Source organism: Macaca thibetana, chromosome 6 (assembly GCF_024542745.1).
Source record: "Macaca thibetana thibetana isolate TM-01 chromosome 6, ASM2454274v1, whole genome shotgun sequence".
Lineage (NCBI taxonomy): Eukaryota > Metazoa > Chordata > Mammalia > Primates > Cercopithecidae > Macaca > Macaca thibetana.
In genome coordinates, this window is record NC_065583.1 from 37,869,686 (window position 1) to 37,883,563 (window position 13,878).

The window sequence follows — 13,878 nt, forward strand, 5'->3', positions numbered from 1 at the left end:
CTCTGTTCTCTGAACAGTTGGGCACTTTCCCTCCTCCAGGCCTTTGCTCATGCTGTTCTCTCAACCTGAATGGCCCTTGCTTCTCTCAGTCTGCTCCTATGTTCAACCCCTTTACAAATGCTCATTCATTACATGAAGAGAATGAAGCTAGTCCTCCTTGCAAATTTGTTTATAATTTATTATATCACGATTACATTTTGGCTTGCATTTTAGTTAGTTCCTTCCTGCTGTCCCCTAAATTGGGAGTTTTGTGGGAAAGGGAACATATTTTATTAGTATTTTTATTATCTCCTTCAAACCCATACTACCTTGCACAGTGGGATATTTTAGTGGGTGTTAAATGCTCCCTGTATGAAATTGCAAAGAATCCAACCCAATCCAATCCAATCCAGTTCAGTTCAGTTCAGTTCAGTTCAATTCAATTCAATTCAATTCAATTCAATTCAATTCAATTCAATTCAATGCCTTGTGTACTGGTTATTTCCTTTATAGGTAGTAAGCCCTTTAAGGTTAGGCACTTTACTATGTTTCTTTGTGTCCTACCTGGCTCATATGGTAGGCACTTGAAAAATGCTTATTGATTGCTTTACTTAAAGATACTCCTTGGTAGTGGAAGTGTTAAGTTGCCCTTGGACTCTTATTTCTTTTTATTTCATAGATACCAGTAACTACTTTTTATGTCAAATATGGTATGTGTAAGCTTGAAAGTTGTAATTCCATACAATTAAATGGCCAAAAAATGTAATACAAACTCTTAAATAGTTGATAAATGGATTTAGGCAGCTGTATATAAAGACATAAATGTATTATTCTTGGCAGGCTTGGCTTCATGAGGGCAAAAGAAAAAGTTGTGACTGATGGGGACTAGGGCAATGGTCGTATGACTTTAGAGACCACAAATAACCTCCCTTCAATATCTATTTCACCAAACGGAGGCCTCCCATGCTGCTCTCAGCCAAAAGTGCCCTTTGTTTTATCCTAAATGCTGTTTAAGACATCATCTGTAACTCTAGAGGGTCTATTACATCGAATTAATTGGTATTGCATTCAAAGGACTTCCAATCTGCCTAGGACCCTTTACCAAACTAATCTTTAAGCTTCACACTGCTCACTTCTTATGTAATGGAAATGTCCTTGTGAAAGTCACCATTTTTTTTTTATTGTGGTAAACTATGCATAACATAAAATTTCCCATTTTAATTATGTTTAAGAATACAGTTGAGTGGCATTCTTATGCAACCATCACCTTCATCCATCTCCAGAAGTTTTTCATCACTGCAAACTGAAATTCTGTACTCAACCATACCTATTTTTATTTTTTTAATTTAAAATGGTGTCTTCTAATGATAGGAAGTTAAAACAATACCAATGTGTAAGTCCTACTCACCATTCCATACCCACCTTCTGCTGTTAGCAGTTTGTTGTGTATTCATCTGCATCTTCTATTTTTTTGAGATAGAATTTCACTCTGTTGCCCAGGCTGGAGTGCAGTGGCGCGATCTCGGCTCACTGCTACGAACTCCGCCTCCCAGGTTCTGGCCATTCTCCTGCCTCAGTCTCCCAAGTAGCTGGGACTACAGGTGCCCACCACTATGCCCGGCTAATTTTTTGTATTTTCAGTAGAGATGGGGTTTCACCATGTTAGCCAGGATGGTCTCGATCTCCTGACCTCATGATCTGCCCACCTCAGCCTCCCATCTGCATCTTTTATTGTGTGCATAAAACACATATATAAGTCCATAAAAATGTATTGTTTTCTTTTATGAAAATTGAAGCATAAATGAAAAATGCTGTTTTCATTTAATCAGGTAGTATGAACATTTTTCCCATGTTCTAACATACAGGTATACTCTGCTCCTTTTGTTGTCCACAGAGTGTCCCATAGTATGAATGAATGTACTATAATCTATTTAACTATTTCCCTAGTGATAGACACTTAGGTTTGTTTTTAAGGTTGTTGTTGTTTTTCCTTTGAGAAACACTGCTACAATAAAAATCCTGGTACACTCAGGCAAGCATTCCTGTGGGACACATTACTAAAGGTTAAATTTCTAAATATAAATGTTTCTACTTCAAAAAAAAAAATGAATGTATACTATCACATTACTCTCCACAAGTGTTGTAACTGCTTGTTTCCCAGGAGTGTGCCAGGGGAAAGAGCTCTGTGCTTGGTAGCCATTATTAATTCACGTCTTAGTGTAGATTTGCTTGAAGTCACTTCTCGCTTTGATAGGACCCTAGATGCTCTCAAAGGAGGATCTAACAAAAAAGAAAGGAAGCCTCTAAGAAAGAGGTGAATTCATAAATCATGGCGGGTTAATCCTGTTTGGGAAAATGAGAGACACACACACATTCAACAGTTGACTCTTCATTTCACTGCGCAGAGCAGAGGCATATGTTCCACTTGCTTAATTTTACTCTTCTTGATGCTCAGCAATTTGTCCCTGCTCATCCACACCAAAACTCTGGGATTCGAGTCAAACCTCAACAGCAGTGTCAAGGCCCATGAGTCAGGGAAGAGCTGTGCCTCAGATACACATCATCTTCAACTTCAACCAATTCAGACTTCCAAACATGCAGACAGCCTATAGAAAAGAATGGCTGAGCTGAGACTTGAGCTTACAACTTCTCAGCAGTATTTTCTATTTAGGTTAATAAAACTCCAAAGCAGAGTAAAGAGGACTTGTGTTAGTTTTTTTGTTTTGTTTTGTTTTTATTTTTATTTATTTATTTATTTATTTTACAATAATGACCTGGGGCAGCACTTGTAGTAATGCATGGCTTTGGTATTTGCATAGCATAAGCTTACATTCATTAGAAAAGCATGTTATTCATTGAATTTCCCACGAATACCAGTGGTTTTAACTAAGAAGAAAATTAATGAAATGCAATTGGTTTTGCTAATAACGAACCATGCTAATTCCTGCAAAAAATCTAATTTTCTATAATTAGCTCATATGGAATTCATTCATTAGAAAATCATGTATACATGTAGAAAACCAAACTGCTGAGCTGGAGAGTTTCTAATAACTGAACTCTGAGAGTAACTGTTGAATAGCAGAAAAAACATTAAGCCAATATTTCCTGATATAGTATATCTCATGGCAGATTTCCAGAGCAACCATGAAAGGGGCCCCTTATTTTAGAGCCAAGCCTATGTGAAATGAGATTATTCTCTTAAGAACAATTTTTCCATAAGCCCAGGTTGTAAGGGCAAGAATATCTGATGTCAGCCTTGTCATGACTAAGCCAAGAAAGGAGACTAGAGAAAATTTATTCTATTGCCATGACTCTGGGCATTTAAAAAATCAACAGGGAGCTTTGGAACTGGATAAAATCTAAATGTTCAATGTATGCACTAAGACACTGAGACATGGGGTATTGCCCATTATGGCCCCCCACTATTTATTTATTATTTATTTATTTATTTATTTATTTTTTGAGACAGAGTCTCGCTCTGTCGCCCAGGCTGGAGTGCAGTGGTGAGATCTCGGCTCACTGCAACCTCCGCCCCCTGGGTTCAAGTGATTCTCCTGCCTCAGCCTCCCAAGTAGCTGGGACTACAGGCACCCACTACCACACCCGGCTAATTTTTGTATTTTTAGTAGAGACAGGGTTTCATCATCTTGGTGTGGCCCCTTTTTAAACTGCATTAAGCTGAAAGACTTTCACTTATGGATAAGGATTCCTCTTAGATATCTACAAAGAAGTTGCCAGTATATTGTAGTAGACTTTTAGGGTTCTCTGCCCAACTTACAATAACCCCATAACCGCTCTTTTCAGCTTAAGTGTTGACAACTACTGTATATTATGTGACTCCGTGCTCCTCCCTACCACCAAAACCAAATTCTTTTTCCCAGGAATTTGGTATTGGAACTAAAATATTGTGACTGAGTCTTGGCTGGTAAGTGGAAGAAATCTGTCAAGAATTGTGTAATTCCTATCTTCTATTACCACAATCATGGAGAAGCAGAGAAAAGAGATTGAGAGAGATACAGAGAGACAGAGAGGTGGGAGTTGGAGGATGGATGTGGAGAGACAATCAGAGAAAAGAAATAGAAAAGAAAGGTCTTCTGTTTTTATGGTTTCTAGTTCAGGTGACTTTCTAAAGCCTGGCTGAGTTCTTGACTTTGATACCCCTCTATCCTTATAACTGACCTCCCCTCTTTTGCTGATGTTAACCTGAATAGAATTCTGTACTTGCAACAAAATGTCTAACCATTGCACATGTTGGAGTACATATTTAAGAAGAGACCAGCTGGGGTAGAAGCCAGAGAAGAAAAAAGGGAAGAGAAAAAAAAAAGCAAGTACTTGCTATGTGTCAAGCACCTTGCTAAACACTTTAAAAATTATCTCATTACTCAATAAAGTATCCTTTAAAAAGATGTTATTTCTCCCCGTGTTTTCAAGGAAGAGTTCCAGATTTCAGAGATTTAACTATAGGCTGCACAGCTGGCTGGTAGAAGATCTGGAGTTGGTATTCACATTCGGGCTATTGGGCTTGGGCTCTGGTCTGACCGTGATAAATAACAGTCACTATAATACTTGTGTAACCTTGAGCAAAGCACTTCACTCTATTTAGGATTTGGGTAAATATAATACTATTTAAGGTCCCTTCCACCTTAGTAGTATAGTATCACTTTAAAAATTTATTTAGAACAGTGTTTCTTTATCCAGTAGTTTGAGTAGGGGTGGAAGTGTGTGAGTTAGATCTAAGCTCTCTTCTATGTCATTTCAAATTTTACCCATCCTTCATCCCTACCCTACCCTTCCCCTAAAGAATTCCATAAGGTCTGGTGGATGTGTAAAGATCATGGGCAACAGTGCTAGGATTTAAACCCAGGGCTGTCTTACCACTTTGTTATGCTGCTGTTTCCTCTTTTACTATGCCTATTGGAATAATGTAGAAGTTCAATAATTTTTTCAACTGAATTGCATGAATATTTGCCACAAATGACTAATATGTCCTATTTTGAATGCTTCACACATTATAGAATTAACTTGTCAATTTCTAATAAAAATCTGGCTGGTATTTGTATTGGAATTGCTTTGAATCTATTGATCAGTTTGGGGATATTGCTGTCTTCACAATATTGAGCCTTCTAATCCATGAATATAATATAATTTTCCACATTTTCAAAGGTCTTCTTTAATTTCCCTCAGCAGTTTTGTAGTTTTCAGCATAGAATTTTTGCATTGCATTTATTAATTTATTTCTAGGTATTTGATATCTTTGGATGCTACTGCCAATCAATATTGTGAAAATGACCCTACTGCCAAAAGAAATCTACAAATTCACACAATCCCCATCAAAATACAACCATCATTCTTCACACAATTAGGAAAAAAAACAATTCTAAAATTCACAAGGAACCAAAAAATAGCCCACATAGCCAAAGCAAGATAAGCAAAAAGAACAAATTTGGAGCTATCACATTACCTGATTTCAAACTATACTATAAGACATAGTCACCAAAACAGCATGGTACTGGTATAAAAATAGGTACATAGACTAATGGAACAGAATAGAGAACCAGAAATAAACCCAAATACTTACAGCCAACTGATATTTGACAGAACAAACAAAAACATGAAGTGGGGAAAGGACACCCTCGTCAACAAGTGGTGCTGGGATAATTGGCAAGCCACAGGTAGGAGAATGAAACTGGATCCTCATCTCTCACGGTATACAAAAATCAACTCAAGATGGATTAAGAACTCAAATCTAAGACCTGAAACTGTAAAAATTCTAGAAGATAACATTGGAAAACCCCTTCTAGACATTGGCTTAGGCAAGGATTTCATGCCCAAGAACCCAAAAGCAAATGCAGTAAAAACAAAGATAAATAGGTGGGACTTAATTAAACTCAAGAGTTTTTGCACAGCAAAAGAAAGAGCAAAGTAAACAGATGACTGAGTGGGAAAAAATCTTCACAATCTATACATGTGACAAAGGACTAAGGACTAATATCCAGAATCTACAACAAACTCAAACAAATCAGTAAGAAAAAAAATATCCCATCAAAAAGTGGGCTAAGGACATGAATAGACAATTCTCAGAAGAAGATGTACAAACGGCCAAAGAATATATGAAAAAACACTGAGCATCACTAATGATCAAGGAAATGCAAATCAAAACCACAGTGCAATACCACCTTACTCTGCAAGAATAGCTATAATCAAAAAATCACAGAACAGTAGACGCTGGCATGGATGCAATGAACAGGGAACATTTTTACACTGTTGGTGGGAATATAAACTAGTACAACAACTATGGAAAACAGTGTGGAGATTATTTAAAGAACTAAAAGTAGAGCTACCATTTGATCCAGCAATCCCACTACTGGGTATCAACCCAGAGGAAAAGAAGTCATTATACGAAAAAGATAATTGCACACACATGTTTATAGCAGCATAATTCGCAACTGCAAAATCATGGAACCAACCCAAATACCCATTAATCAATGAGTGAATAAAGAAACTGTGGTATATCTATACAATGGAATACTACTCAGCCATAAAAAGGAATTAATTAATGGCATCCATAGTGACCTGAATGAGAATGGAGAGTATTATTCTAAGTGAAGTAACTCAGGAATGGAAAACCAAATATCATGTGTTCTTATAAATGAGAGCTAAGCTATGAGGACACAAAGGCATAAGAATGACATGGACTTTGGGGACTCAATGGGAAAGGGTGGGAAGGGGGTGAGGGATGAAAGACTACAAATAGGATGCAATGTATACAGCTCATGTGATGTGTGCACCAAAATCTCAGAAATCACCACTAAAGAACTTACTCATGTAACCAAACACCACCTGCTCCCCAATAACCTATGGAAATAAAAATATTTTAAAAATATATTCTTGGTAGCAGAATAATATTCTCCCCCAAGATGCTCATGTCCTAATCCTCAGAACCATGGCAAAGGATAATTAAGTTTGCAGATGGAATTTAGATTGCTAATTAGGTGACCTTAAAATAGGGAGATTGTTTTGGGTTATCTGAGAAAGCTTAGTGTAATAAAAGGGGCCTTAAAAGTGGAAAAGAGGGCCAGGCACAGTGGCTCATGCCTGTAATTCCAGCACTTTGGGGGGCTGAGGTGGGTGGATCACCTGAGATCAGGAGTTCAAGACCAGCCTGGTCAACATGGCGAAACCCTGTCTCTACTAAAAATACAAAAATTAGCCAGGCATGGTGGCACTCACCTGTAATCCCAGCTACTCAGGAGGCTGAAGCAGGAGAATCACTTGAACCCGAGAAGTGGAGTTTGCAGCGAGCTGAGATCGCGCCACTGCACTCCAGCCTGGGCGACAGAGCGAGACTCCATCTCGAAAACAAACAAATAAAAAAACAAACAAACAACAACAAAAAAAAAAGGAAAAAAGAAAAATGTAGAAGAGGTAGAAGAGGGAAGCAAAACAGGAAAGTTAAAGGGATACATTTCTTGGAAAAAAGGTTAGAGAGCTGCAACATTGTCAGCTTTAAAGATGGAAGATGGGACCACGAGCAATGGAATGCAGGTAGATCTCTAAGTTGGAAAAGGAAAGGAAAAGGATTCTCCCTGAGAGCCTTCAGGTAAAACCACAGCCCCGCTGACACCTTGACTATATAGCTGAATAAGGCCCCAGTTGGATTTCTGTCCTCTTAACTGTAAGATAATGAATTGTGCAGATTTAAACTACTAAGTTTCTGGTAATTCAGTATAGCAACAATAGGAAATTAATATGGAGTTAGGGAAAAGTTCAGTAACTCAGGACTCTGAACTTTGTTAGAAAGGTCAGTTCTCTCTTCACCCCTAATCCCTTCATTCGTGGAGCTTACCCCATGGTGACATCCTGCAATTTGCCAGCTTTGGGAACAGTATCAGGCAGAGCAACATTTGCTTTTTTGCACCATCCATGCCGCAAAGCTGAGCAACAGAAAGGTTTGACGGGATAACAAATATCAACATATGAGAGCTAGGTCAGGAGGAAAAACCTGGTAGAAGCCACACAGTATTTGTGCAGTAGCCACAGGTATTTGTGGGCACAGGTGAAGCACTACTTTGAAGGATAACTTTTAGGGGACAAATTCCATTTTGAGAAAGTAGGAGGTTGAAAGATAGAATTTTTATAATTATGACTCTATTTGTAGGTGAGGCCACCTTGGATTATGCTAACGATAAGGTATACACTAATACTTGCTAATTTCTGAAGTTTATGACATAATTTTAAATATAATTAGAGAAGATTGAGGATTACCCCTATAATGACAGCATCCTTGCATATTAGTTTTTCAATATCTTGAGTGATAAAAAACGAGGAGGATGTGAGATGTTGTGCTGGGAAGTGCACATTGGCCTCAGACTCTCCTCTCTCTGCCAGCTAAGTCCTGAGTGAGCTCCTACTATGAACTGAAATGCAAAAAATGGAAAGGGCATTTGTTGGGGCCAGTGTAAGCCAACTGTTTCCATCCTTATTCCTTAACTCAGAAATGCAAATGAAGAATGACATTGTTAATTTCATGAGCAGTCCATATTTTTTTCTTTTGACAAGAGAGAAAGTAAATAGCATATGGATCTCCTCTGGCAGAATTACAAATAAAAGTATTTTATAAGGATATGAGTTATAAAATTAACTTTTTGTTATCTCTAAAGTGTTACTTTGCAAGGAAAAAATATAAGTAACAAATATCAGTATTCCTTTTTTTTGGAACCATATTTAGCTGGATGCAGCCCGGACAGGTGTCATGGTTATAGAATATTGTCATGTGTCTGAGTTGTGATTTCAGTATGCTTATTGCTAGTTCTTTTTTAATTTTGCTATGTTTTTAATAAAGGAAAAGACAAGGATAGATGAGGAAAATATAGAGTATTTTTTATCTTCAGTACATGTCAGTAAGAATGATGCTATGAAATTTCAGTTAATAATGAAATTGGAGCTACAAAGACCAAATCATAAATAAAATGGATTTGCAATAGTGTTACTCATAGTAGCACACAAATAAATGAAAATATCATGTGCCATATGATATTTGCCTCTGCACTGAGTTAGATCTGTGCTTATGCTTCAATACTGTAATTGGCCATCTCATTTCTATTGCCTATGGAGCAAAAGTCTGAAATAAAAAAGAATATTCATATTTATTACTTATATTTCTTCCTTGCAAAATGACAATTTGGAGATTTTAAAAAGTTAATTTTTTAACAGCCTTACAAAAGAATTTTATTTGTTATTCTTCCAAAGGAAATCCACATGCCATTTACTTTATCTCTCACCAGTAGAAAAAAATATGGACTCCTCATGAGATTGACAATGTCTTTCTTCATTTGAGTTTCTTTTTTTTTTTTGAGACGGAGTCTCGCTCTGTCACCCAGGCTGGAGTGCAGTGGCCGGATCTCAGCTCACTGCAAGCTCCGCCTCCAGGGTTTACGCCATTCTCCTGCCTCAGCCTCCTGAGTAGCTGGGACTACAGGCGCCGGCCACCTCGCCCGGCTAGTTTTTTTTTTTTGTATTTTTTTAGTAGAGACAGGGTTTCACCGTATTAGCCAGGATAGTCTCGATCTCCTGACCTCGTGATCCGCCCGTCTCGACCTCCCAAAGTGCTGGGATTACAGGCTTGAGCCACCGCGCCCGGCCTCTTCATTTGAGTTTCTGAGTTAAAGAAACAAGGATGGAAACAGTTGACTTACACTGGCCCCAATAAATGCCCTTTCCATTTTTTACTTTTCAGTTCAGCTAACATTTATTGACAGCTTTTACTGTGCCAAGCACTGTGCTAGATGCCAAGGATACAGAAATGATTAAAACACAGTCCCTTTCCTCAAGAAGCCCATGCTCTGATGGTGGAGGCAAACAAGTGCTTTAGGCCAAAATTTAAAACTATGAGGGCACCAAAAAGGGAGTGGTTTATTTTGCCTGGAAAGAAATAAAACCTTCATAGAAGAGGTGACATTTGAAAGGGGCCTTGAAGGAAAAAAGAGAAGGTCAGTAGTTGTCCGTAAGAAACAATAAAACAGCGCAAAAATTCTAAAAGAAAGTTCTGTTTGTATTCTGTGGGCTGCCTGTGCAACTGGATCTGAGCATTCCCTGGGGTGGCTGAGGGGGCTGTGTGGACCAGACAGAGCACAGGCTTCCCGGGCTTCATCAGTCCAGGCTGAGTGACCTCCAGCTGCAGGAAGGGGAAAACACCGGATCCCTTCAGTGCATGGCACCAACACCTCCTATAACATCAACCCAGGGCTCCGTGTGTCCTCTTCAAGAGGAGAAAACAAGACAAAACAAAAACACCAAAACGACAGCAGGGCCTTTCTCCATTTCCTGGCTCTGAAATGAGATTAGTGAGTTAATGAATGAAGCTGTCGTGTCTTTATCTGTAAACTGGGGAAAGCTATACCTTCCTCCAGTGCTTCTGTGAGGATGAAAGAGAGAAATGCATGCAAAGCCCCTGGCACATGATCCTGAGAAATGGGAGCATGGCGATGATGGTGATGATGGTGGCGATGCTAAGGATAAAGGACGGGTCTGATCTCTGAGCTGCTGTGGGAAGCCTGAGCATCCCATGCAGTGGGCAAGAACAATGTGATCTTGGCTACCCTGGCTCTGACCCAGAGGGACTTCCTGCCCATCTGCACTTCCCTTGCCGTTGTCCTTGTGGCTCAGGTGGTGCAGGCAGCTGCTCCAACTGCTGCCTCTGGTGCCCTGACAGCTGCAGGGAGCCAGGCAATGGGCTATGAAACCGAACCTCAACTGGAAACTATCTGCCCTAAATAATCCCAGCAACAAGGTCCGCCTCACTCCTCTCCTCTGCCTGCCCCCATCCCTGTTTTCACCTGTTGTGGTTTCTGTCTCATTCCACCTGCATTTTCTTTCATTTTCTTTGCCCCTTCGCTGCCTCTTTTCCTCTCTCTCTGGTCTCCTCCTCCTCGCACCCGCACCTCTCTTTTCTTCTCTGCATTCTGACTGCTCCTCCAGTTCTGGTTTCTCCACTGTGGTGTGGCAGAGGATGTGAGGTCAGAAGGCTCAGGGACTGCCCGGCTTCTGAGATGCGGGGCAAGCCGCCTCAGCCTCCTGGGATGTGGTTTCCTCATCTGCAGAATTGGACCAGAATGACTCCGGAGTGTTCCTTCCGCTCTAAACTCCCTTTCTGTTACATTATGTTGTGTTTGCCTTTGTGCCTGCCTTTCCTGTTTCAGCTGTCTCATCTGTCCACCTGCCTCTCCCATCTGCATGCCACCACTCGGGTCCAAGCCGCCAGCATCCCTTGCAAGGACCCCTAGAGCAGCCTCCTGCTACTGGAGGTCTCCCTGCTCCTATTCTTATCCGCATCCAATGTGTTATCCACACAGAAGCCAAAGTGACCTTATCAAAATAGAGATGAGATTGCTCACTCAGCTTCAATCCTCCAAACTCCTTTACACCCCTTTTCTATCATAGGCCCCTCTTTGTGTTCTTCAGAGTAATTATTATTGCCTGAAATTATCTTTATTTACTCATGAATTTCTTAATGTTGATGTATCATTTGCTGTCTGTCTTCCACACTAGAATGCAGGCTCCAGGAGTGACGGACTTGATTGTCTTGTTTACTCCATATCCTCACTGGAGGGGCCAAGGCCTTTATTCTCTCCATCAACGCTGAATGAGGGAAACTCCCTTTGCCGCAGAAACCATCTGTCCCCTTCTTGAGAGTATTCTCTCCTAACCACACCATTTCTTACTTAGAAATACCTGTGCCTGCCAGAAATCCTGCCCATCCTTCTCTGTCATTTCTGACATAATTCCCCTCATTCACTTTTCTCAGTCAGCCAGGTCTTGTGTTTCCATGGGCTACGGTAGAGAACAATGGCAATGATGAAGCTAGTTCTTCTCTCACTTTAATGTCCATCTGTGCCACTGGATGCCTTAGGATAAAATAACTTAACCACTCAGACTTGAATCTAGATAATGTTTTACAATGCCAAGAAAGAGACTTCTTTAAGAAAATGTATTAAAACTTCCAAAATTCTGTGCTTGGTTCTTGGGGAGATGTTAGGAGTAGCCATTTTCTTTAAAACACCTCTTTAAAGTAGGTAATGTTAATATGTCCATTTTTCAGGCAACAAAACTGGGATTTAGAGAGTGCACACCTGGACGAGGCCATAGAGCCAGAGGTGCACGGAGCCAGGATTTGGATGGAAGAAGTGCAATGCCAGATCCAGGTACCTAGCCACCATATGGGTGACCCTAGTCACCCTCTCACTCCCTAGATTACTCTGCATTATTTTCAGCATCACACTTATAAATAACTGATGCAGTCAGATTTCTGTATAGCTTAGCTTTTGGAGGCCACTTGCTTCCATTATAACATAAACTCCATCCAGGCAGGTACCATATCTGACCCACTCACTGCACTCATTCCAGTGCTTACAGTAATGCCTCAAACATAATGGACGTTCAATAAGTATTTGCTAAATGAATTAGTTATTTGCATATTGAGGATGAGATATAAAAGAAGTCCTGATAATTCTGTATATAAAACTCCGTCTTAGCCAGGAACTGTGGCTCACACCTGTAATTCCCAGCACTTTGGGAGGCCAAGGCAGGAGGATCACTTGAGCCCAGGAGTTTGCAACCAGCCTGGGCAACAGAGACATCATCCCTACCAAAAAAAAAAATTAAAAATTAGCCAGGCACTGTGGTGCATACATGTAGCCTCAGTTACTCCAGAGGCTGAGGCCAGAGGATCACTTGAGCCCAGGAGTTTGAGGCTGCAATAAGCCATGATCACTCCAATTCTCTCCAACCTGGATGACAGAGAAAGACTGGGTCTCTAAAAAGTAAAAACCATTTTCTTTGTCGATGGAATTTTCTCAAAAGTATTTTCAGTGGTGACGTATCTTTTTCCTTTGAGAATGCATTGCATTTTTGCAATTAGCCAAAACGGTTAAAGACTGCTTTTTTGTCAAAAAGAACATATGGTCATAAAGCATCATCACTGCTTTTCTTGCCCTGAAATTAGATCTATTTGTGGAGGTGTCTAACTTTCTGTACTTTGGGAAGCTTATGCACTCTGGTAAGGCCCCTGGACTCTGTCTCAGAATCATTGTTTTTATAAGTATAAAAGAAAATATATAGAATTATAAAGAGCCAATTATATTGAATACAGTTATCAAAATATAAAAAATTGTGACATAGTAACATATTTGCTTCTTTAATAATGTATTAAATAAGAAGATCTAAAAATGTCTAATATCAACCTGGGAAAGATATTTACAGATATCTGTAAAAACTAAAATTTGTGATATGAAAATAACAGAATTAAATTAGACTCAGAATTTTCACTGGTAACAAAAACTTAGGTATTACTGTTGCTCTCATAATTAAAGGAAACTTTAACTTTCATAAAGAGGTTAGTACAAAGAAAGACATAATTTTTCCTGCCCAAATTTACAGGCTCCTGAATCTTATCCACAGACTCCATGGACCCCAAATTCTAGAACCCTATGTTAGAGAAATCCAGAACAGGTTCAGCAATAGCAGCTACATTTAAGTAAGTGTATTACCCCTTAAGGTGACCCTAAAGGGGTTATTCTTTACTTGGTGTATAAGTTCTGACATACCCAGTTATTTTTAATATTCAGCACCACTTTTAAACCTACTCTAAACCTTTTTAAATTTAAAATTATTTAATTTTAAATTAATTTTTTAAATTTAAATTTTTTAATTAAGTTGCTAAAATTCAGTCTCGCTTTATACCTACCAATAGTGGGCATAGTTATTATCATTTTAATCTGTTTGTTTATTCTCTATCTACATATATATGATATAATATTCTGAAAACTTTTAATCCTTGACTATTATAAATTTATGAATTGTATTGGTAGATTTTATTTTATATTTTTAATTTGTTCCTCCTCT

At 39.1% G+C, this 13,878-nt stretch overlaps 1 protein-coding gene across 1 annotated transcript in view; it reads right to left on the reverse strand.

The window, feature by feature from the left end:
* Positions 1-2,496: 2,496 nt before the first annotated feature.
* The window catches only part of HMHB1 (histocompatibility minor HB-1), a 57,448-nt gene continuing 46,066 nt past the window's right edge, over positions 2,497-13,878 (reverse strand). Inside the window, exons 2-3 of the mRNA XM_050792968.1 lie at positions 10,920-10,970; positions 2,497-2,585 (exon numbers count right to left, since the gene is read on the reverse strand). Coding sequence (XP_050648925.1) covers positions 2,497-2,585; positions 10,920-10,970 — 140 coding nt within the window. The remainder of the gene's footprint in view (positions 2,586-10,919; positions 10,971-13,878) is intronic.